The 24,244-nt window shown below is 41.6% G+C and overlaps 2 protein-coding genes across 3 annotated transcripts; both read right to left on the bottom strand.

Moving 5' to 3' along the window:
• Positions 1-85: 85 nt before the first annotated feature.
• Positions 86-6,122, bottom strand: arhgef3l (Rho guanine nucleotide exchange factor (GEF) 3, like). The gene is made up of 13 exons (XM_008289303.1): positions 5,860-6,122; positions 5,405-5,453; positions 5,261-5,311; positions 4,630-4,686; positions 4,387-4,494; positions 4,126-4,284; positions 3,754-3,816; positions 3,532-3,628; positions 2,986-3,062; positions 2,503-2,760; positions 1,433-1,603; positions 1,062-1,245; positions 86-608 (listed from the first exon to the last, which is right to left on the bottom strand). Exons 1-13 carry the CDS (start codon positions 5,895-5,897, stop codon positions 373-375), a joined length of 1,548 nt encoding a protein of 515 aa, XP_008287525.1. The 5' UTR covers positions 5,898-6,122; the 3' UTR covers positions 86-372.
• Positions 6,123-6,683: 561 nt separating this feature from the next.
• Positions 6,684-23,818, bottom strand: uba1 (ubiquitin-like modifier activating enzyme 1). Of its 2 annotated transcripts, none has more exons than XM_008289301.1 (26): positions 23,641-23,818; positions 20,345-20,461; positions 20,205-20,263; positions 19,936-20,104; positions 17,805-17,939; positions 17,607-17,713; positions 17,413-17,503; positions 17,166-17,298; positions 16,970-17,067; positions 16,634-16,780; positions 16,115-16,291; positions 15,736-15,843; positions 15,539-15,619; positions 14,557-14,709; positions 12,629-12,794; positions 12,279-12,475; positions 11,371-11,435; positions 10,836-11,031; positions 10,128-10,202; positions 9,827-10,016; positions 9,581-9,666; positions 8,880-8,972; positions 8,557-8,748; positions 8,085-8,186; positions 7,897-7,997; positions 6,684-7,789 (listed from the first exon to the last, which is right to left on the bottom strand). In XM_008289301.1, exons 2-26 carry the CDS (start codon positions 20,459-20,461, stop codon positions 7,654-7,656), a joined length of 3,174 nt encoding a protein of 1,057 aa, XP_008287523.1. In that variant the 5' UTR covers positions 23,641-23,818; the 3' UTR covers positions 6,684-7,653. The 2 variants fall into 2 exon arrangements, with proteins under 2 accessions (XP_008287523.1, XP_008287524.1); XM_008289302.1 differs by lacking the exon at positions 23,641-23,818 and adding an exon at positions 21,955-22,131.
• Positions 23,819-24,244: the final 426 nt, after the last annotated feature.

Genomic DNA, 24,244 nt, shown 5'->3' with positions numbered 1-24,244 from the left:
GAGGGAGGATAATCATCTCTAATCTTTTCTCTGTCGATCTTGTTGGCTATACTTAGGCTTGTCTTTGTGTAGATTTCCACAAGCAGTATTTTAAGTGTCAGTTTATTAAAGTACAACAACAGCAATATTTTCAATGGTAAATTCACATTCAATAATACTGTTCCACTCTGTACAGCTGTACAGTACGCCAGCATCACAGCATTACCACAATCCAAAACAAAAAAGCATGAAAAGAAAAAATAAACCATGCAGGAAACTCAACGTGTGTGTCGAAGCACTATCATCTTTTGCAAACAGTCCCATTTGTTCTCCTCAATGTCAATGTACATATCTATAGAGCCTCCACAGGACGCCTGGGAATCAGTGTGACAGTCAGCGGCTGGTGTGGTCTGCCATTTCTGTGTCCGAGGTGATGCTGAGATCGGCTATGTGATGCAGGTCGGGATCGAGGTGGTGCGACAGAGTCTGAGAGGTCCTGTCCCGAGACTGGACGATGGCCTGCCGCAGGCAGGTGATCCACTGCTGCTTGCTGAAGGAGTCGTTGGCCTGCAGGCTGTACGGGTGAGCTTTGGAGCGCCCTCTGCTGCTCACACGGAAACAATTCTTCACTAGGGGGATGGAGAGACAGAGGGAGAGGGGGGGAGGGAGGAAAGTGAGCGAAAGCAAAGTTGAAGGTTTCGCTTCAACCAACGGGGTAGAGTGGCATGGCTCTCTCTCTCAGTCTGTTGGCTTAGCTGTAGCCTCAACTGGACTCTTTTAGCTCTCGAAAAGGTTTCAGTAACCCTGAAATAAAGCATGCAGATTGTGTACGCACTAAAAAAGTATGTCTGTAAGTCATGAAGTAAAATCTTTAACTATTTCCTGGTTAAAGCTTCTAAATGTAAGCTATTTCCTGCTTTTTATTGTTATTGCAAATAGAACATTTGTGTTTTTTTATTGTTCAATCATCAGTTAATTGATAAAAAATATTTTTTAAAACATCTAGAAAGAAAAAGATTGTGACTTGCAGGCTCATATCACTGTGTTTATGATGAATTGTGTTTCAAATGATGATAAGTTACCTTTATCATTTCCCCCGGTGAAGGCTCCTCTGAATGTGCCTCCTCCGCCTGCCTCACCATCTGGGATCTCCTCCAGATTTATCAAGGCATTTTTCAGAGGCTGTCTGTACACATGAAATAAATGAACGCCGTCCCCCGGTCTGGTCAGCACCAAAGCCAGCTCAAACAGGAACACATGCAGCCGCTGACAAAGCAGACACACAAAGAGATGTATGCAAGTTAATAAATCACAATATCAAGTGTGCTTTTAAAATACAATTATATAGCGGTCGTATCAAAGATCCAACATCCAAGCTTCCGATCCGACTTGACCCCCTTCATTGAAACAACATTAAATCACCCAGAGGTCAATCGGAGGAACGGAGCGCTACCTGGCCCTTGTTGTTCTTGAGTTCTCCGTGGCAGTAGAGGAAGCGCGACTGCTGGATCTCTGGTAGTCTCTGGCTCTCTTCATGGTAGTGGAGACCCCGCCTGTAGAACTGACACTCGGCCTCCCCCGTCTTCTTGTTCACCTCCGCCACAACGTTCTGGATGACCTCCAACTGAGCAGAACAGATGATTACAGTTAAGGTGTCATTTCAGACATCAAGAGAGTGTCCCATCTGTCTGTCGGGACAGAGAACTGAAGTAAAAAAAATCTTTGCTGCAGCCCGAACAGGACACAAAGAAACTATACATTGAAGAAATATGTGAGGAGTTTAAGTGTTATAGTAGTTTGATGGTATAACAACATTACGTATAGCTTTAAATGTAAAAACCATTTCCTGAACAGCTTAAGATTTATTTTATTTCTGGTCCTTTGAGTCTACTTTGCTATAATGTAACTAGAGAGCGGCCAAATTTGCGACCATGATCATGTGATTTTCAGGTTTCTAATGACACATGAGAGAATTTCTGCCTACTGAAGCTTAATAAATAATTGCTGGATGTCATTTGAAGGCACCGATGTGCAAAGCCTTACAATTTTTTAAAAGGAAATAGTAGCTGAACCCAATACTTTCCTCACTTGCAGACTGATAAATGTCATAATTAGGAAAAATAAGAGTGTGTATATAGTTTGTTAGTTTAGATTTGTGTTTTATAATCTAAAGTCAGACCAACAGACATTATTTTTTAACTTTATCAAGAAAAAAATCAGAAAATATGAGCACTATTAGTATTAAATTACAAACATTATATTGGTACATTTAAAAAGCAGCGTACTCTACATACATTCTGCATAAACTACAAACATGGATATCTTTCAGTCTTTTAGAACGACAGCTGTAGTTTGCTCTTAGCATGTCAGTGGCTAAATTTTAATTCCTCACAGAGCTGACATAATGAGGATGAGCGTACAGACAAGTCACAGCACAAGTGTCTGTAAATCCAGTGGGTTAGCTTTTTAGAGTCAGTCTAACATATATGCATGTGCACACGAATGGTTAGGACATCAGCTTACAGCGTCAGGCAGCGTATCCTCGTCGGGGTGCTCAGGAGGAGTGCACTTCTGTATCTCTTTCAGCAACAGAGGGTATTTAACTAAACGGCTTCGAGGAAGATCCAGGAAGTTCCACAAGTCCAGCTTTCTGCTGAACGAAGACTCCTGGCACAGACGCAGGAACTCCTCCACTTTTTTCTCTTGCTTTTTCTGGTCCAGCAAGGCTTTGGCCCCCACCTGGTTACAGCAATATGTAATATAAGCCTCCAGGCAAGGGAACTGCAAAAAGAAGGAAAAAAAAAAAAAAAAGACCAGAGGAGCAGTGAGACAAGAAATGTGAAGTCATGGAAAAAAGAAAAAAAAAGTAGAGATGCACACGGGCTGAACTCTGTGACTCTGGGTAAGAGAAGAACATATCTACTGCAGGAACTGGAGAGAGTGAAGGTGACTTGTGCCCTTTTCTCTTCTTCTTTCTCAGTTCTTGGTTTCCATGGAGATACTCACCCAGTCCATCAGAGTAGGCCCAACCTCCCCGACTGTCTTCTCTGATCCCCTCAGTCGCTCGAGACGACTCAGAAGATCTGATATGAAACAAAAAACGAGACGCTCAAACTCTTGCTGACCTCATATCAGTCTTGCTGCAGCCCAAAGACGGATAGACACAAAAATCAGATTCACTACATCCAAAAGCAAAAAGTTAAAACGTGCAACCATAAGGATTAATAAACACTCTCCTTATTTGGTTTGGGTCTGGACATGGTAGTTCAAATAAATACCTCGGTAATGATGATAAAGCGGATATATTTATGGAAAATCTAACAAAGCAGTGACTACATGATAAATGCTTCATATGATACCATGTCTTAATATAGATAGGATTTTGTGAAAAGATACGATAATGTGATGACACTTAAATTCAACAAACGATAACCTTTATTTAGCGCTCAGCCTTACTTATTGCTAATGCACGATCAGGAAATGAGGAGGTGTGATGATGCATGCGCAGAGATCGAGATAACAGGCGAGCTGCAAAGAGAAGACATGATTTACCTTGATGGAGCGGAACAAGTGAGTCCAGAGTACCGAAGATCTGTCCAAGCTCACTCTCCGTCAATATGTCCAACTTGAGCATAGGCTCGTAGTACACCTGGCAGCATGAAATAGAGCAGGGAACAAAGGTGTATTGAAGAGTGGAAAAATTGGTATCTAGGCAACTAAAATGGTCATTCAAGTGTATTCAATATATTCTGTTTATGTGAAGCCGTTTTGTACCTTCTTGACCAAAAGCAGGTCTTCTATAAGTTGCCTCTCTCCCTGAGTCAGCTCATAGATCACCTGCACACATCAACTCCAACATATTAGTTTAAAAAACAAAAAAAAAAAGACACTTCACACACATGGTTGCACAAACTTTCACAGCTGATTGTTCAAGAAAGGAAGTTGAGCCTCCAGTGCCAGCTCACATCCTCTTTCATAATACCCGTGTAGAGCAGCTTCAGAGAAATAAAGAGGCACTAGTCACCCCTCCCACACTGCAACCGCAGCCCCGCAGCTTGACCCACATACCTCCAAAACACATCCCATCACATTAACAACAATTACAGAGAATCTGCTGCTTGCGCAGCCGAGTTAAAAGGCAGACACCTCTTGTCGTTTGATTTCCTTCGCGGTGAGGTCGTGGCTCTCCACAGTGTCGCTCCAGCACTGGCTGTTGCGCCGGCGTGGAAACGACGAGGCCTTCGTCCGATTCCGCAGGGGAGCCGGGGCCAAAGGTCGAGCCTCTGTGCGAAAACTAATGGACCTCTGTGAAAAGAGCGGAGGAGTTGACGGGCAAAAGTCATTAGCTGTGTATTTCAAAAGCTGTATGTAAAAAAAAAAAAGTGTGTGTTTGTGCACCACAGTTACCGAAATGCTCATTCCGATGCGTTTCAGAGCAGGGGTCTTCACTGGGGTTATGACACCTGTCATGCTGTTGGACTTCACCACAGGCTTAACCCTTTTATTACTTGGCTCCTGAAATGAAATCAATATTAAGACTTAAGAATCTAGTTTTCGAAGGTACTCAAGCGTGTCGGCTCATTTAACCAGTTAAAGCTTTGAAACAAGTGAACACACACAACTGGCACCTGCAAAAGAGGAACACCTCACCTCTGAATCCTTCATGTGGTCAGACATCATTTCACCCTCCTCCTCTTGTTCCTCATCCTGACAGAAAGAAGAGTTAAAGTGTAAAAAAAAAGTTAAAGTGAACTTGTGAAAGACATAAGAGAGAGTACAGGAAAGTGGAAACAGAGGGATGTCGAGAGGGGTGACATGTTGCATGGTGCAGAGCTCTCATTTCCTGTGTGACTCTTTCAAAGAGGAAGAAGGTTGAAACCGTGTCTGTAGTAAAATACAAGATGTCTGCCTGTTTTTGACACACTAACCACATCAGCTGTACCACATTAGTGCAGCCAACTAGGTGCCTAAATAGCATCAGCTAATATGTACCTCTGTACAGTAACATACATGGTAAAGATGACTGCAAACCACTTAACAAGTGGAAAAATGACAGTAGCAGGAATGTAACATGACGTGATAAGGAAAAAATTCATACATTGGTGGAATCGGAAAGCTTCTGTGGCTTCAAAACTGAACACACCGTTCACATCTCTTGTCAGTTCTGCACTCAGCATTGTGGTCACAAAGGTAAGGTTGACTAACTTCCGCTAGTTACGGAGAAACACAATGAGACTCGACTCTGAAGAAGAGCCACTGATGCATCTCAGAAATTACTCACCTCCATGATTCTGATCACAGGTTCTGGGGTCGGGTCTTGTTTTCTCTTCTTCTAAAAATCAGAAATGTATGCGAACGTGAGTTTCTTGGATTACAGAGGAAGAAAAATAAAGCTGTGAGAAATGAGGTAGATGGGGCAGCTTACCCCAGCATGGTCACAGAGGACAGTGTGCGTCTCTGCTGGCACAGAAAACCTGCAAAGGATAAAACTTTCATATGCAAACTGATTTTGTTTTACTTGAGAAAAATCTAATAGAACTCCTCCAGTCAGTGAACGAAATCCTGGAAGCGTGCAGCCTGAGATTATTGGTCAGATTTTGTTGTGATTTCAGCTGTACAAAAGCACACTTTTAATAGAAAAGTTAACAAAAAAAAAAGAGAGAGAGAGAAAAATCTTGTCCCATTCAGTCACTCTACACTGCACAGAACGGCATTATAAAAGGGTTAAGTTGTTATTGTGTCATGTGTAGCAACTTAAAAAAATAAAATAAATTAATGTCTTCTACAGAGTAAAGCACATTATCTGTCAGTTGTCAGCATTAACACACAGAACAAAACTTTTACAGCAAATCGTGATGATAAATTCAAAAGTATTCATACCAGGAAGTCCCTGTTTCACCGGTCTCCTCCACTTCCATCTTGTCTTCCTCTTCAGTGCATCTTCACAGAATCATGACACCTTCTCAAAATGAGAAATAATCCAAACTTACACCGATCTTCTCTGTTTCAGTGCCGTACAGCGACTTTGTTTTCAGGGAGCTCGTTAAAGAGTTCAGCACACTCCTTCCTCCTCACTTTCTTCCTCATCTCAGAGCAGACCACATCCTTTAGGGTTGCACATACATACATATACGCATGTATCCGCTCCTCTTGGGGAGGAGCGCTCAAAAGTTAACATGAAATTTATCGCCAAAACGTGTCAACTAGATGGTTGAACTTCAGCACGACTACTTTACAGACTGAAGTACATAATTCACACACTATTCTGCTGTCAGAAAAGAGGAAGTGAGATTAAACATGGAACGACAACCTACTCATGAAGTGCTCTTCTGAATATGTAATTATCTAAAGGTACATTTGCAAAATAAAAGCCAACACGGATGACATTATCTTATATCCTCTGAAATGTATTCTTTTAAAAAGGAAAAAGAAAGAAATTCTTATCAGGGCTCTTTCATTATGAGTTCACAGCTTAGTATTTAGCTGATTCAGGCTGTGCTTCCCGGATGTGCGCTACACTGAAACTTCTGATCAGCCTGAAGCAGGTTACACAGGAAAAACACAAATTATCAGACGCTTTCATTCTGATTCGAACGAAGTGACCTACTTAATCGGGTTCAATGAAAAAAAAATCTGCAACATCCTTGCAGAACAAAAAAAAAAAATCTTTTTTAATTAAAATAAATAAAATCACCACACAATTGTGAGCATGTTTTTACATGTTTATTCACTATCACACTAAGTGCTCCCATTTCAAGATACATCTCGTTGCCTTGCTCTTACACTGTTATGTCATTTGGAGTTAACAAAGTAGAAAGACAGTTTATGATCTACCAGGTGCCAAAACGTTGTCTGACCACCCCCCCTCCAAAAAAAAAAAAAATATCGAAATAAAATAGAAAACAACAAAACACATGAAATATAAAGAGAGAAAAAAAAGAGAAAACCGATGTCATGTGCAAGAGCGCCTCCGAAGCCACAGAGTGATGTGATGAGGGCTGAGCGGTGCCTCGAACTGGGAAGGGCATTCTGCTGACATGATTTCCAGTCAGGAAAGGCTCTTGACTTGGGCTTATTGGTGTCTTATGGGGTGGCCTTCTTTTATTTAATGGAGGTGCATGTTTGAAGAAAAAAAAAAAAAAAAAGACAGTAATGTGGAACCAGGTCTACGAGACAGGGGTGAGAAGAGGGAAGAGAGCAAGTACTGTGGAGGGCAGACAAATGGGCTGGATTGAAAGATGCTTCCTTTACTGTTAAAGCCTAGTGAGACGGTGAGGATGTTTCAGAAGGACACTAGCTGGGCTATGAAGTACCAAGAGACCACTAAGGCTTATTTAATTAAGTGGAGAGGTTCTGCTACTGAGAAACACCAGGATGTCCAGTATACATGCTCCCTTCCTCCGATCACACCCTTGTTCCCACAGCCGAGCACCAACTGGATCCCTAACACACATACAGGTATCCTTTAGTCAGCTTACTGGGGCTATGTACACTCAGGCACCGGTTTACACAAACCACAGGCCTAAAAAACAAAAAAAAAAAGAAACTGATTGATCCAATAGAGCTGACCTGGATCAACCCACCCACCCCCAATCCCCCACTTTCGGTTCCCCCACTTAGAACACCACCCCCCTGCGACTCCCACCCTTCTGTGGGTGGGGCTCAGTATGGAGCTCAGCGAATGGTGTATCTGACATAGGGCACTTCCACGTCTTCATCTGAAAGGTCGTTACAGCATAGCTCGAACACCAGGGCTTTGACATGTTTGCCCAGCTTCTTTTTGGACACCTTAGTCACAATCTCCGTCATCCTGCAAGACACACAGAAGAACATGATTGAGCCAGTGCATAAACTGAAAAACTCAAAATGCGCTGCGGGCAAAATAAATACTTATGTGTGTGTGAAATAAGCACTTACGGCAGCTCCAGTCTCTCTTTAAGTTTGGCAGCAGGCATGAAAAAGGAATAGAGCATGGACACTCCCTGAGAGAGCATGGTGATCTCCAACTTATGCTCATTCTGACAAAGAACAGAAAAAAAAAGTAATGGTTAATTGTATGCCAGAAACAAAAATGGTGGCAACGGGAAAAGATGAGTTGAACGTACTTTAAAGTAGTCCAGGAACTGTCGGAGTGTCATCTCTTCCCCATTGGGCTGCAGCCCTGTGACCTCAAAGCGATCCCACAGCGACCAATTGATTTCATAGTACTGCAAAAAAAACAAAAAACAAGAGAGTAAGAACTGATGCCAATGATACTGACAGCTACAGGTATATGAAACCTGTAAGCCATAACAGACACGGCAGTTTGTTGACCGGGATTAAAGTCAATAATAACACTTCTTATACGTCTCCTCAGCACACACTGAAACCTTCAGTGTGAGAAGGTGAGTTGAACTCACTTGCACCCAGGCAGACAAAACGCATCCACCTGGTGCATCAGTATTAGCATGGCTGAATCATCATTGGAGCTTGACTACGTGTTAGAACAGTAAATATTTTCCTATTGTGGGGATTCACTGTACTTCACTTACATATCTGAACAGCTCAAAACGAGGTGTGACGCAGACGTGTGCCTACCTTGTGTCTTGGGGCAGCGATGGGCTCAGAGAAGGCAAAGAAAGGCAGAGCCAAGTTCATGAAGCCATTTTTGTAGGACTCCAGCTTCTTGTGTCCTTGGACAATCTTGATGAGCTCCAAGCACACCAGGCCCACCACTGCAGCCGTGGTGGTGGCGATGGCAGGAATGATCTTGCCGGCTATCAGTTTGCTCTAGATTGGATAGTGATGAAGACCAGGGTGAGGAAAAAGGAAAAATGACAGAGTTGAAATCAATGTAATTACTCAAATTGTTACAATACAAAAGCAACCAAAGACAATGTCAGGTGTAAAACATGTCCCACCTTGTGTCTGTCTGTAGGGGGAATGTCATAGTTCTCTGCTCTCAGGTTGGAGGCTGCCACAATGAAGTCCATGTGGAAGTTGGTGTCATCGTCCTGTCAACATATGGCCATAATCATCACACAAAGCACGTTACCCATCAGTGGAGGCTGAGGTTTTATTAAGAATTATTATTCTAGAGGGTTTTGCACCTCATGCAGTTGAATTTCTAGAGTTCCACCCATAACTTTGTGCTAATACACATTTATCAGCTACAGCATGCTAACAGAGACAGCCTTGAAAGCAAATCAATCCTGTACAATGTGTTTACTTGCACACAGCGTTTTAAATTGGCCTTCCAACCAGTGCCTTATCTGTTCAGTCTGTGTACATTGACTGACAGGCCATGACATGGAGATTCCTAGTAAACCTGTGAAGTGTTGTTCAGACAATTCTTACAAAGTAAACGAGATGGCTATGTTTTCAAAGTTAAAAGAACTCTACCAATTTCTGTGTTTAGTTATTTTCTTATTAACACTACGCCTGAATTAGAATTGAGACCAACATTTTTCCAAATAAATGACAAAAAAGGTTTCGATTTCTCTGCCATACCACCAAAAAACCCCCCAATAACAAAACAAACCACAGATCTTATACACTGTCACACCCCAAGGTTATAAGAACACAACTGAAAAATGTAGATATAGGAGGAGAGATGGTTCACCTTTTCAAAGTCAATGGGGTTGAGTTTGAACTGGGAAGACTCTGAGGAAGGCAACTGGGTCTTCAGCTCTTCCAGTCTGGAGTCATCTGTATCAAGACATCAGCAGTTACATTCCTCTCAAAGCTTTAATAATCAAGTTATTAGCAACAATTGAATCACTTACATATACAACTCTTCAGCTAAAATAACATCTCCAAAACACAAGATAGACTTTATTGCACATGGGTACAGATTTGTGTGTCTTACCAACAGAGGAATTGCTATTTTGCAGTTCCTGATCAGACACGTGGATTTTAACCCCTGAACGAGGGGTGAAGACTGGCACTTTGACCTCCTGCAGGATCTTGACCACGCCTGCACGGTCACTGCTGCCTGGCAGGCCGTATGTCTGAGCAAACAGGTTGGCTGCTGCCAAAACATAGTCCATGTGCAGCTCCTAAAAACAAAAGCCATGAATACTTTGAGACTGGGATAAATGTGTTAAGAGCAGATCGCACTTCAAGTAGGTGCTCTTAATACAATAAAAAAATATTACATGCATACTCACATTGCTCGTGCTGAAATCTAAGGGGTGAGGACACCTCTTTGGACCAGACCAGAAGGGGGCACCAGAGCTGGTGAGCTAAAAGACAGAAGATTAATTTATAACTTAGAAGGACGGAAATGTAACGCTTTAAAAAAAAAAGCTGGGGTTGTGGTGAGAGATTCCACACATGAAACAGATCACAGTGGCTCATAGCAGACACCGTTACTCTCTGCAAACAGGCGGCCCCTTACTTATTCATCACATTTGCAGCACGCCTCAATAACAAAATGAGCTTTGAGTCAATTAATCTAAGTTTCAGAAAATGCATTACTTGCTGTAATAGCAAGCCAACAGATTGGCACAAGACCAGAAAACACCCAAATCACTCGTCTGTTGCAAACCTGAAGTCATGTTCATACCATTGCACTGTCGCATTTTACAGCATTTTCTATTCTAGAAGTTACGACACAGCTCGACAATGTGCACAGCAGGTTGAGAGATTCGAATACAGTGTGATGAATGCAACAGGAGCTGTGGGTTCAAGCAAGCTCCTTAAAAATTGAGAATATGACCCAACAGCAATGAAACTGCAGTTAGAGATAAAATTAAATTAAACATGGGACAAGACAATGCTTTGATTCCACTTTACAATAGGGAGAAACCCCATACCGGACAGCATGTCTTCTAAGGCAATTGTGATGTCTATCATGCAGTGACCTCAGTGTGTACCTGATCTGGGGGGAAGTTGTGCAGTAGCTGACGGATGTTGTTGCTGTATTGGCACTGCCAGTGGTTGCGAGCCCAGGCTACGCAGTCAGCCCAGCTGTGGGGGCAATCTGTGACAAGACTCTTGTAAACAGCCTCCAGCACCTCCACAGGCTGAGCTCCTGGAAGCTTCAGAGTACGCTCCATGAACTTGGGATCTCTGCGAGAGAAATAATCAAACGTCAAACTGGTTACACCAATGTGGAGAGCTTTGCTTTTTGTTCTTCTGCTGTCCACTCAGCAGGTACGGTTTCATTGTTTCTAAGGTTTAAATAAAGTCTTAAGTACCACAAAAGCAGTTCCTTAATATTGCATCTTCAGGAGCAGCAAAACCGTATAGAGCAATTTACATATAAATGCACAATCAAAAGGAGTTATTGTCTGTGGTGTTATTGACAAAAAGTTGTAATGTTCCTGTTTGAATAGCTGTCATGAGGAAAAGAGCACATTATATGTTTAAGAAAAAAAAAACAAAACAACAACAACTAAAGCAACTTACGTGAGATACTGCATGGCATTCTCTGGTGGCTGCTTGAACAGTCCCTCAAACTCATCACGGGCCCACTGAAAACACGAAGATATGGATATATGTGGTTCACATAATCAGATGTACAATGTGTGGAAAGTGTGCGTGGTAGTGATCTACATAGGAGGCAGCAATAATAAACCATTTCTATATGTAATTGTACAAATTCTCAAGATATCGCAGTTTTTTAAAGTAGAGATGTTAATGATTGTTAATGGATTAACTGCTGTAAAAACCATTTCACCAGACAATGCAGAACATTCCTCCTTCACGTGGAGCCGCTTTTAATGTAAAGGAGACACTGGTGTTTGGTAGGTGGTCATGCAAATTGTAACATTACCATAAGAAGACGCAAGCCACTCTCATTTTAAAGAACAGTTAAAACTATTTAGACGGAAGTCCGCTGTGAGGGTTGTTGGGGTAATTTAGGTTTTACATCTATTCAGTAATAGTACAGGTTACTGTTAAAGGTGGCAGTCCACCATTAACTTAAAAACGGTTCAGATTTTGTTTTAATTGTTAGATGTGTCTAAACATCGATTCTGACCCAGCTTAAGTCCTTCGATGAAGCCGAGAAGTTTGACTGTTTTCTGGTGACTTTGAATTTAGCAATGTCAGTCATTGCATAGCAACAGACGAGAGCTCTGCAGTTTACAATGAAGTCATTTCATTTATAATTCAAGATTTTCACTTTACTTGTTTTTCACATTTATGTATTCTGATTTTGAAGCGAACAATAGGATCAGAACAAAAAAACATCTACAATATGGTAAAATACCCAGTTTTCCTTTCATTTTTAACATCTAATCAATTTATTGTTAATGCAAACAATAATCCACCCCTCACCCTGCATGCATCCTATAGTATGTGCATCTACTGACCTGCAGTGTGTGTTCAATGGCATTTGGGAAGTTCTTGAGGGTACAGATGGGGATGGACTTCTCAGGTGGGTCTTGACTGGAGCTGTATGACTCTGTGAGGAAGGGGATCACAACCTGCACATTGCCTTTGGTACCCAAAGTACCTGACTCCAGTAAGGGTTTACGGTAGTACACGCACCTCCGATCCATGTACATACCTAAACATTGGGCGCACATGCAAAGAAAGAGACAGAACTTATATAAACAAGGTGATGGGGAAAAAAAAATCTTTAACGTTAGCATCCTAAATGTAATTTTCCAGTGAGGATGCGCTCGCTTGGTTAAAACCACTTGAATTTTTATCCACTTACGTGCATCAACATTGTCCAGTGCATTGGCAACTCCGTCAAGGCTTTCAAAGAAGTCATCGTCATAGATCCTCTCTGTGTCGGGGCCCACTCTGTTCTGGTGACCTGTGATCCTGATGGAGGGGTTCATCTGCTTCACTGCAGCAGCAGCTGTGTCACTCTTCATTTTCTGTTACCACACATACATACAAATGATATTAGCAGTCCAATACTATCACCAGGATCACACCTGACTAATTTAACACATACAATTTCAAGAAGCAGAAAATTTGTACAGTGGTTAAAGTTGTGTATTACATGAATACTTATTGTGGGTAGCAACCCTTTGTGTGCACAACCTGTGGCCCTTTATTATCAAAGTAGCACCTGTGAGGACATTCCAACAATATTCTTGGCTTACAATTAAATTCCAACAACTACAGTTTCTTTTGTAACATAAACCCTTTTCAGACATGCACCCCTTTCCAGTAATAGGTCATCAACATCAAATTGAATTTCCCTTCTGGGATGAATAAAGTATTTTTCATTTCAACTGAATGCATCAGCTTCACGTCTAAATCAGCACCCTGTCACTTTTTTGTTAAAGTCAGACCCTGTAACATTTCCACATCACTTTCAATACAACAATCCCCATATTCATTAACAGATGGGCGCGCACAAGATCACAATACGCTCTGGGTTGGGTGTACCAACTTGGAAAAGGCTTTTTTTTCATATTTCAGCACCAATGTTGTCAATTTTTCCTCTATTATGAACTGAAATAGCCATAAAAATAAAACATTACTGAGTATAAAAAAAACAAAAACAGATTAGGAGCTCATATTAATGAGATTCACTGCTAATGAACACAGCCTGGGTTCTGAAAACACAAAGTTTGTTGCCTCCGGCTGTTTGTACAACTCTTTCCCTTGAGTTCGTTAAATACCTTCAGCTTCAGACAGCAGCAGGATGAGTGTGCAGATCTCCAAAATGAGAGAGTTGCAGTCATTTATGCACAGTGACAGTAGCTTCATTAATTACTTATAATTATTCCCAACATGGGGGACACAATTGGTCAGGATCTACCAGCAAGTCACACTGTGTACTTTTCCTCACTTGAGACAGTTAAAGCATATGTGACATAGCGGCCGTCCTTGGGTTGAGTCTTAAGCTCCGTCACAGCTGTCTGGATATTTTTATTTTACTGTTCCTAAAGTAGTAGTTAGATTATCATCAATAGGACAAAGGTTTTCTGGGTTTAGGAAATCATAAAGGCTATTTAGTTGTGTTGACAGTTTGATAAGGCTGCTATAGTTTAGATTTAGTCTTTTCTGTATTGGAGCGTTATACATCACTTGACGTACTGTCCAATCTCTGTCACTTCAACAGATCAATAAAGCCTGCAATGTTACGTATAAGATGAAAGAGGCGATAATGTCAGCCTTGGATGAAGTGGTGCTAATAATGCCATCTAATAAGAATGGTGTTCGAACACCAGCCTGTACTTTGAAATGTCACTGCATTTAATTTATCACAGCATGAAATAACCAATATTCTAGTACATCAACAGTAAGTCATTATGGTTATACTTGGTGCAAAGCTAAAGAGTCCTGCCAATTCTATGACTGTTAGCGAGGGCTTGACAATTCAGCTGAACAGAACTTTCAAATCCAAGCAGATAAAAAAAAAACCTTAAACATGAAAAACAAAATGTTTTTACCTACAGCATGAAATCTGTTTGATCAGATAACATCTCATACTGGCATGCGAGAGTAAAACATCATAATTTAAAGTGTAGTTTAAGTGCACTCAAGAGGACTTACACTGAACACATTAACCATACACAGCACTGCTCGGAAATCTCACAATCAATAAATAAATGACCAACTTATGTGTGCGTCCAACATTTTATCTACCAACACAAAGGGCTGAGAAAAGATGATGACACGAACCGTAACATCGGAGGGTCTGAAGAGGAACTGTCTGTTGAGATTGGATTTCTCTATGGTGTCCATGTCTGTCACAATGACCTCACCCTCCCCACCAGCCAGTCCGATCATGGCAAAGTTTTTCAGCAGCTCACAGCCAATGGCACCGGCTCCAACCTGCAACAATTAAAGATCCCCCAGTTAAAAAAAACAAAAAAACAACAACGCTATATTTGCTTTGCTATATACTCCATGCTTAGACACAATTTCACAAACACCATTTACACCATTATTAGGGTTCTACATATTCCAGTCAATGGCAGAGAAATTCCATTGTTGATGTGGTTTTATGTACGGCCAGAAAGTCTCATGAAAACAAACATCCACAGTATGTTTGAAGATTATCCAAAATTTAAGATGTAAACATACTGAGAGAACTAGATTTAGTATATAATAAGACACAAGGACAGCTAAACACATGCAATGACTCCGACACACCTGCTGAAAATGAAAAAAATAACGAAAAATAATGAAAAAAACCTATGCAGCCATAGCTGTAAGTAATTGGCCTTGAATGTGCAGATATGTGCCAGTGTCTATAGCAACTGTGAGAGAAATGCATAATTTAATTTAAAACAAACACACCAAAAAATTCAAATATATTTTCTAAAATCGATCACTGAAGCTTCTGGCAAACACAATTTAAGCAAGAGCAAACCAGCCACACCTATCACCTGCTGCAAAATTAATCACAATGCCCTTGTTCATGGTAATGAAAAAACATGTCACCCAGTATGGCATCTCAGATCATTAAATAGTGATTTATGGCACAACACAGACAATAGTTTTTAATAGAACTATTGCTTTTTTTGGTCTTTTTCATCATTTTTTTATTTTTTTAAACAGACAAAATATAGAACGTCTTCAGACATTTTTTTTTTTTAAACTACCCTTAGCAACAGGACGCGAGAGGAAGTGTTGGAAATGTTTCTATTGGCCGACTCACCAGGAAGTAGCGCTGTTTGCCAAGCATATCCTGCAGCTTGGTGCCAAACACTGCAATCTGCCCATCATATCGACAGTTCCTCTGGGAGACAAACATGAAGGCAGACGACAAGTATAACACCACTGTTTTTTTTCCGTTATCAAGTGCATCTGTCTTTAGGAAAGTGCGAGTGTGTTTGATCTGCTCTAAACACCTACAGGGGCACACTCTTCCTTTGTGAGCATGACTCCTTCCTCTTCGGCCAGGCTCTCCAGGGCATCGAAGTACAACCACTGCATTATAGGCATGAACTTTCCTGTGCATGCCTAAAAGAAGAGAGAACATGTGAATGGAAAGATTTTTGGGGCCCAAGATCTTTGTTAATATATGAACAGGTTAGGCCAGTACAAGCTCGAACACGTCGATCCGAGATAACAGTAAAAAAACACCACAAAAAAAAACACTGCTAATCCATTCCTTTGACTTATGTATGAGTGAATGACTAAAAAGATGACATTAAAACAAAACAACACACAATTACATAGATATTGTAGGACTAAGCTATCAATTTAAGTTTGCTCAGACATTCTCACTGACCTTCATCACTTCCTGTGCAGCCAGACCCCCAATGAAGGCATTGACAGGGGCCAGATCACCAGCAGCCAGATATGACATCTTTTTGATAAGAGCTTCATCCAGCTGCTCCACTTTGGCTGACCCTGTCTGGGCAGAGTTTACCTCCTTGGCCAATGTCAATAGCTCCTCGCCATCAGTCTGGAATAGACACAACTCAGCGTGTTAAATATATTGCAGAAAAACACTGACTTTGTACTGACTTTAGATTTTGTCCCTCGGTGTAGCGCAATAATTCATGTGTAACTCTGCAGTTATTTTCTCTCCCACAATCACTGATAGGTCCTTCTTTTCAGACAAACAGGCTTATTACTTACAAAGTTTTCAATATAGTAGGAGTAATAAATGTAATGGTCAAATGAAGTGAATGGGCATTATCAAAACAGGATGAGAGTTGGGTTGTATCCATAATTATAAAGGTAACTTGGAGCAACATTGATATTCCAATTAACAAAGTATTTACATTATCATAAGTGATCCTACCTGGCACCAAGGTACAGGAAGGTTGTTGTGTTTCTTCTGGAAGGCATGAATAGCCTGGAAGCCCACATGCAGCTGTCCTGGACGATCAAACTTGGCAAAGTCTGTCATCAAGAACTCTGGCTCAGCCATTGAGGAGGAGATGGATTTCTAGACAGGAAATACATGCAAGATGGTGAGATTGGGCTCAGTGGCAGTAAGTGGGGAAAAAAAAGACTATCAAATGCAAATGCAGTGTGACTCTGTAAAGGTCTAAAGTGTAATAAATTTAATTCACTGTATACTTTTACTGCTGTGTCACCACGACATAATTTATGGCAGAAAATGACAGCCACTTACAAAACTGATCTTCTTGGGCATCTTAACCTGGGAGACGATTCCACCTCTTACATAATCTGTAAAGCCAGCTGTGTCACAGATGCTGAAGGTGTATGGACCTGGACAAAAAAAAATAAAAGCAAGTTGTGTAAACTTGTAAAAGTCATACCCAGGCCAACAGAAACTTGTCATTTTATTGAAAAGAGACAGGTCTTACCCAGAACTTTAATTTCCACTGGCTGGCAGCCATTGAGCTCAGTCATACCCTGAATCTCTGTGAAGGTAACATGGTCTCCACTCTCAAAGCCATGACGAGCTTCATCCAGACATGTCACAACCCCTTGCTTGTCCTGGACAAACCAAGAATTGTCAACTTTTCCGTACAAGTCATAGCTGTATTGAAACGTAGCCCTTAAAGCAGAATGCGGTTTGAAAAACATTCAGGACCGAATGAGTGAACTAACCTTGGTGATCATGGAAATCATGGCACTCAGAGGCTGCTCTCCATTGGTGTCATACACTATCATCTCCTCCCCAAAGTCACAGAAAAGCTGGCTACAAAGCATAATGCACAGAAATGTTAGACACCTGAGTATAGACTTCTCTTCAAAAATAAAAAAAATAAAAAAGGGGGATTGGGGGCAGGGTTCAATCTTACCCAAACAGACCACGTGTATCTGCAACAATCAGCTTAATTCCTTTGCTGTGGCAGAATTCTCCGACTTGCTGCTGCTCATCCAGAGTTGAGTTAGTCAGGACTACCACCTGGGTATCAGGAGAGACACATTTTAACAACTTTTCATTCCTTCCTTAATGCTGAAATGCCTGAGGAAACAGCTTCAGTTTCCACTTGTACCTGGAACTTGGTCAGGTAGTCTTCAGCGAGTGCTCCAGTGTAGGCAGTCACAGGAACGTAGTTGTTGAGCTCAGCCAATCGGGGCTGACTCACCTCTGCCCTGTTCTTCCCCAGGTCCTCCTCCCTTAGGTAAAACTGACCACACGAAAAATACAAAACATAAGCACAATTTATGGTCTGTCCAAACCACATACTGAATAGTCAGATAGGCTCAGGAGAGAGGATAAGAAGGGGCCAGGCTTTGTACTTCTCTGTACTCATTTGCTACTCAAGTATCTGTGGCACCTGTCATGCATCCTACACAACGCAACGCTACGATAACTACCTAGAGAGAATATCTCCAAACATGTGCTATGTTAACCCTGTATTTATCCCTTTCATGTCACTCCTCTATCTTTATGACGACAACCTTCTCACAAACAAACTAAGTCTCAATAACATGAAGTCATAAATCAGTCCCCAAATGAGAAAACTAACTCAGCTGACTGACAGCAGGTCAATCTACACTTTGCACAATTATGTATATATTCATGTTCTCATTATGCACATCATTAGTAGGTAAATACTGGAGGCTGCAAATGAACTGCATGTTATAAATAAGGACAAACGTGTAGAGGCCGGATGAAGGTGAGGCAGCTAGTACAGTAATATAATGGGCTGGCTACTGTCGAATTGCTCTGTCTTTGTAATGGACTTAATGATCTGACAAAGAAGACACCGACACACTTTAAATGCCTTTTGACTGATCCCGATGAAAATCTGTGTGCTCACATGCTAACATACATACATAAGAAAATAGTTACAAAATGATTTAATTTAACATTACTGAAACACTTACAATTACTACCTGAACAGCAGTTGGCATTATTTGCAATTTAACTTTTGAATTCATGCTGAAATCCTAGATTTGCTAACAGGGTCTGTGCTTGTTCGCTTTGCTTTCCAATCACAAAATTTGCACCATAGTCCATTTGGAACTGAACTGAAATCATGTTTTCTAATATTAGAAGATCTACAATAATAAGCAGTTTTGGTCCACACTGGGGTTCCAACTGTCAGTCTCCATCACCAGCCCAAACAAACCATACAAAGTAAAGAAACAATAAGAATTTCATCCAATCTCAATGATTAGCTTCAATTTTTGGATTTATTTTTCATTTTTTGTAAACTGTTGGCAATCTCACTTAATTTTAGTGTTTGAAACATTTGTTCCGTGACCTCCTAATGCACATTATTAATTATTTTAACATAGCCATATAATTTAATTTTGGTCCTCAATCACATCTTCCCTTGTTATGTTTTCAACAACACACTGCAGTTCAGATTTATCCAGGTCGACGAGTTATTTAAAAGCTCTGTTTAAAAATGTTGTATGAAGAAGATATGCCAATCAGGTAGATTGATATTGGTTTTCAATTTAAGTCAAGGGTAGACAAAGCCCGAAAGTCAGTGGTTGATTAAACGGCATTCCTTATAAATGAAAGACGGCAAGTCAGGCAAAGGACAAAAATACACACAAGATGTTTAATTCACTTAGAATAAGAAAATCACTGGGGTATATGGCAGCTGCTGAAACAGAAATGTTTGAATGCGTAAGGTTAAGCTCCAACTGGATGAGCAAAGATAGAGCTGACATGCATCGCTAATCACAAGCATCCACTTCTGTACGGGCACAAAAAAGAAAAAAATAGAAAAAAAGGACTTCTCTGATGAGCCTTGAAAATTCATACCCAAGGAGCGGATTCACACATTTACCTACCTGGCCTTAAATAGACACATAAGAATTCAAGGTCTCTGGCTGATAGCACAAAGCAATCTAACCCACTGTAATGATGTCCTAAAACAGGCTTTGGCTGTACTGCGATTATGACCCAGGAAGAGGCCACCCACTGATAAATCTGGGTCAGCCGATGGTTAGCAAGGGTGGGGGTGGCTGCAACACGCTTTTTTGGATGGCAACAATACAGCACTACGTGTGACTCATAAAAAATACAGCCACACTGCACTTTGGAATCAGGCTCAAAGAACACAGACAAATTCCCAGTAAAGTACACTGACTTAATGACTGAACCTGACACCTTAATTACTGTACTATTACAAAATGGAAATATCTGCGCACGCTTCCACACACCTGAGAAGAGAGGTCCCTCCATTCCGCAACTCCTTGGTCGTGCACAGTGACACTTCTAACTCCTCCCAGGATGACGTTCTTGGCAATCTCAACTCCGAGTCCTCTCATACCAGAGATGAGGACATTGGAGTTCTGCATGCGCTTCATAGCGTCATGGCCCAACACATAACTAGAGGAGAAAAAGAACCGTTGGCACCATTAGGCATTGTTCGAGAACCAGCCTAAAAAAAAATGAATACAAAACTGAAAATTACAGGAGGAAAACTTACAGTTGTCTGGAGTACAGGCCTTCATCAATCTCAGCATCATTGCCATTCTTAGCCATGCCCTGGGGAGTGACAGCAGGACGTGTAATCAGTTTACGATAAAAGTTCTACCTGCAGTATACGGCAGATGTGTTTGTACTTACGTTGGCAGGTGTGTGGGACAGATCAGTTCTGACAGAGTTAGAGGAGGAGCAGTGGGATCCCGTCTTCGTCTCTGTTCCTGACACGCGACGCTTCTTGGACAGCGGCGAGCTGGACATCTGTCATTAAAGGCAAAAACGGCATGCTGAGGTATGTTGTCGATTAGCACTTTCCCTTCACTAATCTAGCTAAATTAATTTGCTCACAATGTATATAATAATAGAATTTAAGTATGGGAACAATTAAATAACTAAAGCAAAAATGTGCGCATGTTTACATTTTTTGGGGACATTTTCAAAAGACAATAGATTCAAATTGATATCAGTAAGATATAGTGCTCATAATTCATTGCTATGGTTCCAATAATGAGTATTCAAGCTAGATGCTACCCAATCCCCTTCATGTTGAGGAGAGAGGATTTTTAGTCTAGAGAGCAGCTGGGCTGGCTGCAGGCCAAACACAAATCTGCTAGAAAACGAACTGAGCCTGGGAAGAGACATGAATAGCAGCATTATCAGTTCTTTTCACGCTCAGAGACAACACGGGTTTGTTTATGTACTTCCATTGTTTATTATACCGGTATTTAAGGACCGCCAACATCGTTTCAACAAAAACAGCTGAATCATTAAAAGTTCACTGCGGTAAAGTGAGCAATACCTCATACTGGCTCGCAGGTGTGGACACAAGAGCCACACTGTGCTGCTCGAACTATACTTGGTAGGAAGATATAAAAAGGACGTGCTGATTTGCAATAGTCATCTATATATATACACAAAAGATTATAAAAAAATCCAAACATACCGCGATTACCCAAAAAATACGGACCAACCAAGCCTAGTTGGGAAGTGAAAAAGGCCGCAGTGTGTCGAACATACTGTGAACCGTACAGCGAACATTAACAGCCACAGTTTCCGCATCAAATGCAGCTAACTTGCCTGCGTCCGCGAAGCCAGACGAAGCAGTTCAAATCTGGAACTTCAAATCAAAAACAAAACGCCTCAGCCTGGGTCGTACACAAATATAATCGGCTAAAAATAAAAGTTACCTTTTATTGTAACACTGACGGTCGTGTTCGTCAAAAACGAAAATGAAGGCATTGGGCATGATACAGCAAAGCCGCCCGGTAGTTACTGTAGTTTGCAAAAAACCTAATAGAAAACGTTAGCTGCTAACGATCCGTTTAATGCTTTCGCCCGGTAAGAAATGTACATCCAATGTCAGATAACTGCACCGATTGGGAACCGATTAAGCAGGGTTCCTTGCCACTAATTAGTTAAGTGATTTGGCGAGTGGACAAAGACAGAACATTAATAACTTAGAGGCAAGAAAACACCAGCCTGCCAGCTTATCCATTAGCAGCTTGGCCTAGGCCTGCACTACCCTCAGTGCGGAACACAACTTTACAAGCTAGCAGCTGTAGCTATGTTGCAACCTATACGCAAAACAGAGCAACGGGCTCATTTGACAGCTAACTACCGCAGCTCCTTCACCGATACGGCTTCGTGTCTCAACACCAAACCAACACCACCCAACTTTATCGCTCAACATGAGCATTTTAGCGAATGAACGACAAGCCACTTCACTCGTGCTCCATTGATTTCTCATTTCTTACCAATAATCCTTCTCGGTCCCTTCCCAATGCGAACCCGCTCCTCTCCCGCAGTGTGTAGATGTCAGTAGTAACGACGATTGTAAATTCGACGATTTGTACCGAGAAAAGAAACGCGATGCGGGATTAGGATGGTCTGCACTATATTGTCGAGTCACTATGTCGTTGTGCCGAGTCTCTCCTATGTAATTGCGTTGCTGGCTTTCCGACTGCAGACGGGAACAAAACCAAAATGGCAGATGGGGAGAAAGGGGCGGAGGAGCCGTGACGCATGGGCTGAAATATTCAACAGGAAAGGGTGGCTGTGAGCACGCTGCTCAGCCTGGTCCTCAGCCCATTGGCCGCTCAGCCGAAGCCAACGCGCGTTCATCCCGCCCCTTGCTACCAGAAGATGCATGCCATGTATATTACTGTACAATGAACTGCAGGACCTCCAGCAATCCATGTACCTTGCGATTCTAAAAACGGGCCACATCTCACGCAAGTCCATGAAAAGAAACGTTCAAGTGCGACCTATTTTTTTTTTTTCTAATCTTTTCAAAAGAAATGGCGACTAAACGCCAGTCTGCCGGTGCTGAATGGAATCCATCAATAACAGTACCTTTGTTTCAGTGACAGCTTAGCGAGAAGTCGTGGCGTTGTGGTGCTGGACTGCATGCACAAAGCTTACACCAAAAGTGCCACAATGCGTTATTACAAGAAATGCCACATCTTAAGAGTACAACCGATCTGGATGTATTCACACTGTAACACCATGAGGTCTATTGGGGTTAGGACATTACTATGCTTTTCCCGAGTTCAGCTATTATCACGAGTACAAGTGTGATAGTGCTGCAGTGATGAATGAGACAGGTACAACATTAGGTACGCTACTTGCTAGCTAAAGTGATGCTGAGCGTCTGGGCCTTCAGTCACATTGAGGTTAGGGGTGAGCATTCCTTGCAGAGGAGTATTGGGGGAGGGGGTGCCTGGCAAATGACAAAGGCCCAGGAAAAGAGTGGGCCGCATATATCGACGGGATCCCCTATTCTCGTCTTCTTAGTATAAAATGATAAAAACATAATTTCCATCCTTTCCATCGGAGCTGAAACGTGTGAATATCAATAATGTCATACTACCAGGCTGCCCAAGTTGACAAGCTTAACAGAGACTAGCCAATATTACGTTACTGTGGTAACACCGATAACCGTGCTATCGTAACGTTAATCTAACAAACTCCATGGAGAAAGAAGAAATATCGCCAGCAGGTTCTACATTCCGTGATGCAAGTTAGCTACTATATGCCCCCTCAACATAGCATTAAATTATTGTTTGCAGCAACTAGCTATCCAGCTACCATTTACGTTATTTATCACAACATTTATCAACACAGCACTCTCGTGCTCATAAAACGTGCAAATGCTAATTTAACATTAACAGTTACGTGACAGTGTCTTGTTAGCGACCGCTAGCCGTGCGGAGAGCTGAGATGGTTCAGTTAGCCGACGGCAACTAACGTTAACGACAACCAACAACGCAGATCAAAAGACTGCGTAGTTGTTAGCTTGACTGTGGCTAGCTTTCAAGCTATCTAGCCACCCAACGACTTTTTCCCTTCTTGTGCCGCTGTTAGCTAACTAGCTAACATTAGCCAACTAGCTGGGGCTAACATTATCAAGAAGAGAGCTTACACAAGTGTTCACAACTTACCACATCCGATATTACTCGGCCTGATCTGTAGTATTAAAAATCGGCTCCTGTTTAAGCAAGAAACCTAACAAACAACGTGACAACTCAAGACTGCCGTTGACTGCAAACTGAAAAGTGTGTCAGGGTGGCGGGCTCTGTGTGAGTTTTTCCGCTGGACGGCTGCCTGCCCGGCTGTTCCCGAACCGTTTCCCCTCACTCTATTTCAGTTGAAAGCAAAGCAAAGCAGCAACATGTGCACGTTACAGGCACAACCATCATTCTGGTCCAAAGGGTTAACCGAAAACACGAATCTGATTGATTTGTACCGAGAACATTTTTTAAATTCATCATCAGTGTGACCCATGCCATTTACAAGATAAAGTGTATCATATTTTACACTGCTGCGTAGTTTATTTGTATGCTAACAGTTTAGAACCAGGACTATTTTTCGCCCCCTGCCCAGTTTTCAATTATGGACTGACCCGAAATGCACGCACTGCCTTATGGGACTTGTATGCATTGTGCCTCTGAGAATTCATTGGATAACAGTTTGTCCAGCACAAACAGAAAAAAACACACAGTTGAAGTACAATCATCTAAAAGAGACTTAAAAGACGAAACGGGT

Source organism: Stegastes partitus, unplaced genomic scaffold (genome assembly GCF_000690725.1).
Source record: "Stegastes partitus isolate 25-593 unplaced genomic scaffold, Stegastes_partitus-1.0.2 Scaffold605, whole genome shotgun sequence".
Lineage (NCBI taxonomy): Eukaryota > Metazoa > Chordata > Actinopteri > Pomacentridae > Stegastes > Stegastes partitus.
Note: the sequence above shows the minus strand (reverse complement) of the source record. Positions and strands in the feature narration are given on the sequence as shown.

Coding starts and splice junctions, on each gene's coding strand:
- arhgef3l (XM_008289303.1), bottom strand. CDS start 5,897: ATGGAAGTGGAGGAGACCGGTGAAACAGGGACTTCCTG. Junction 5,454..5,859: donor GGTGAAACAGGGACTTCCTG/GTATGAATACTT, acceptor TATCCTTTGCAG/GTTTTCTGTGCCAGCAGAGA. Junction 2,761..2,985: donor GGCCTACTCTGATGGACTGG/GTGAGTATCTCC, acceptor TTCTTTTTGCAG/TTCCCTTGCCTGGAGGCTTA.
- uba1 (XM_008289301.1), bottom strand. CDS start 20,461: ATGTCCAGCTCGCCGCTGTCCAAGAAGCGTCGCGTGTCAGGAACAGAG. Junction 17,068..17,165: donor AGTGGAAATTAAAGTTCTGG/GTAAGACCTGTC, acceptor TTTTTTGTCCAG/GTCCATACACCTTCAGCATC. Junction 12,795..14,556: donor TCAGACCCTCCGATGTTACG/GTTCGTGTCATC, acceptor GTGTGGTAACAG/AAAATGAAGAGTGACACAGC.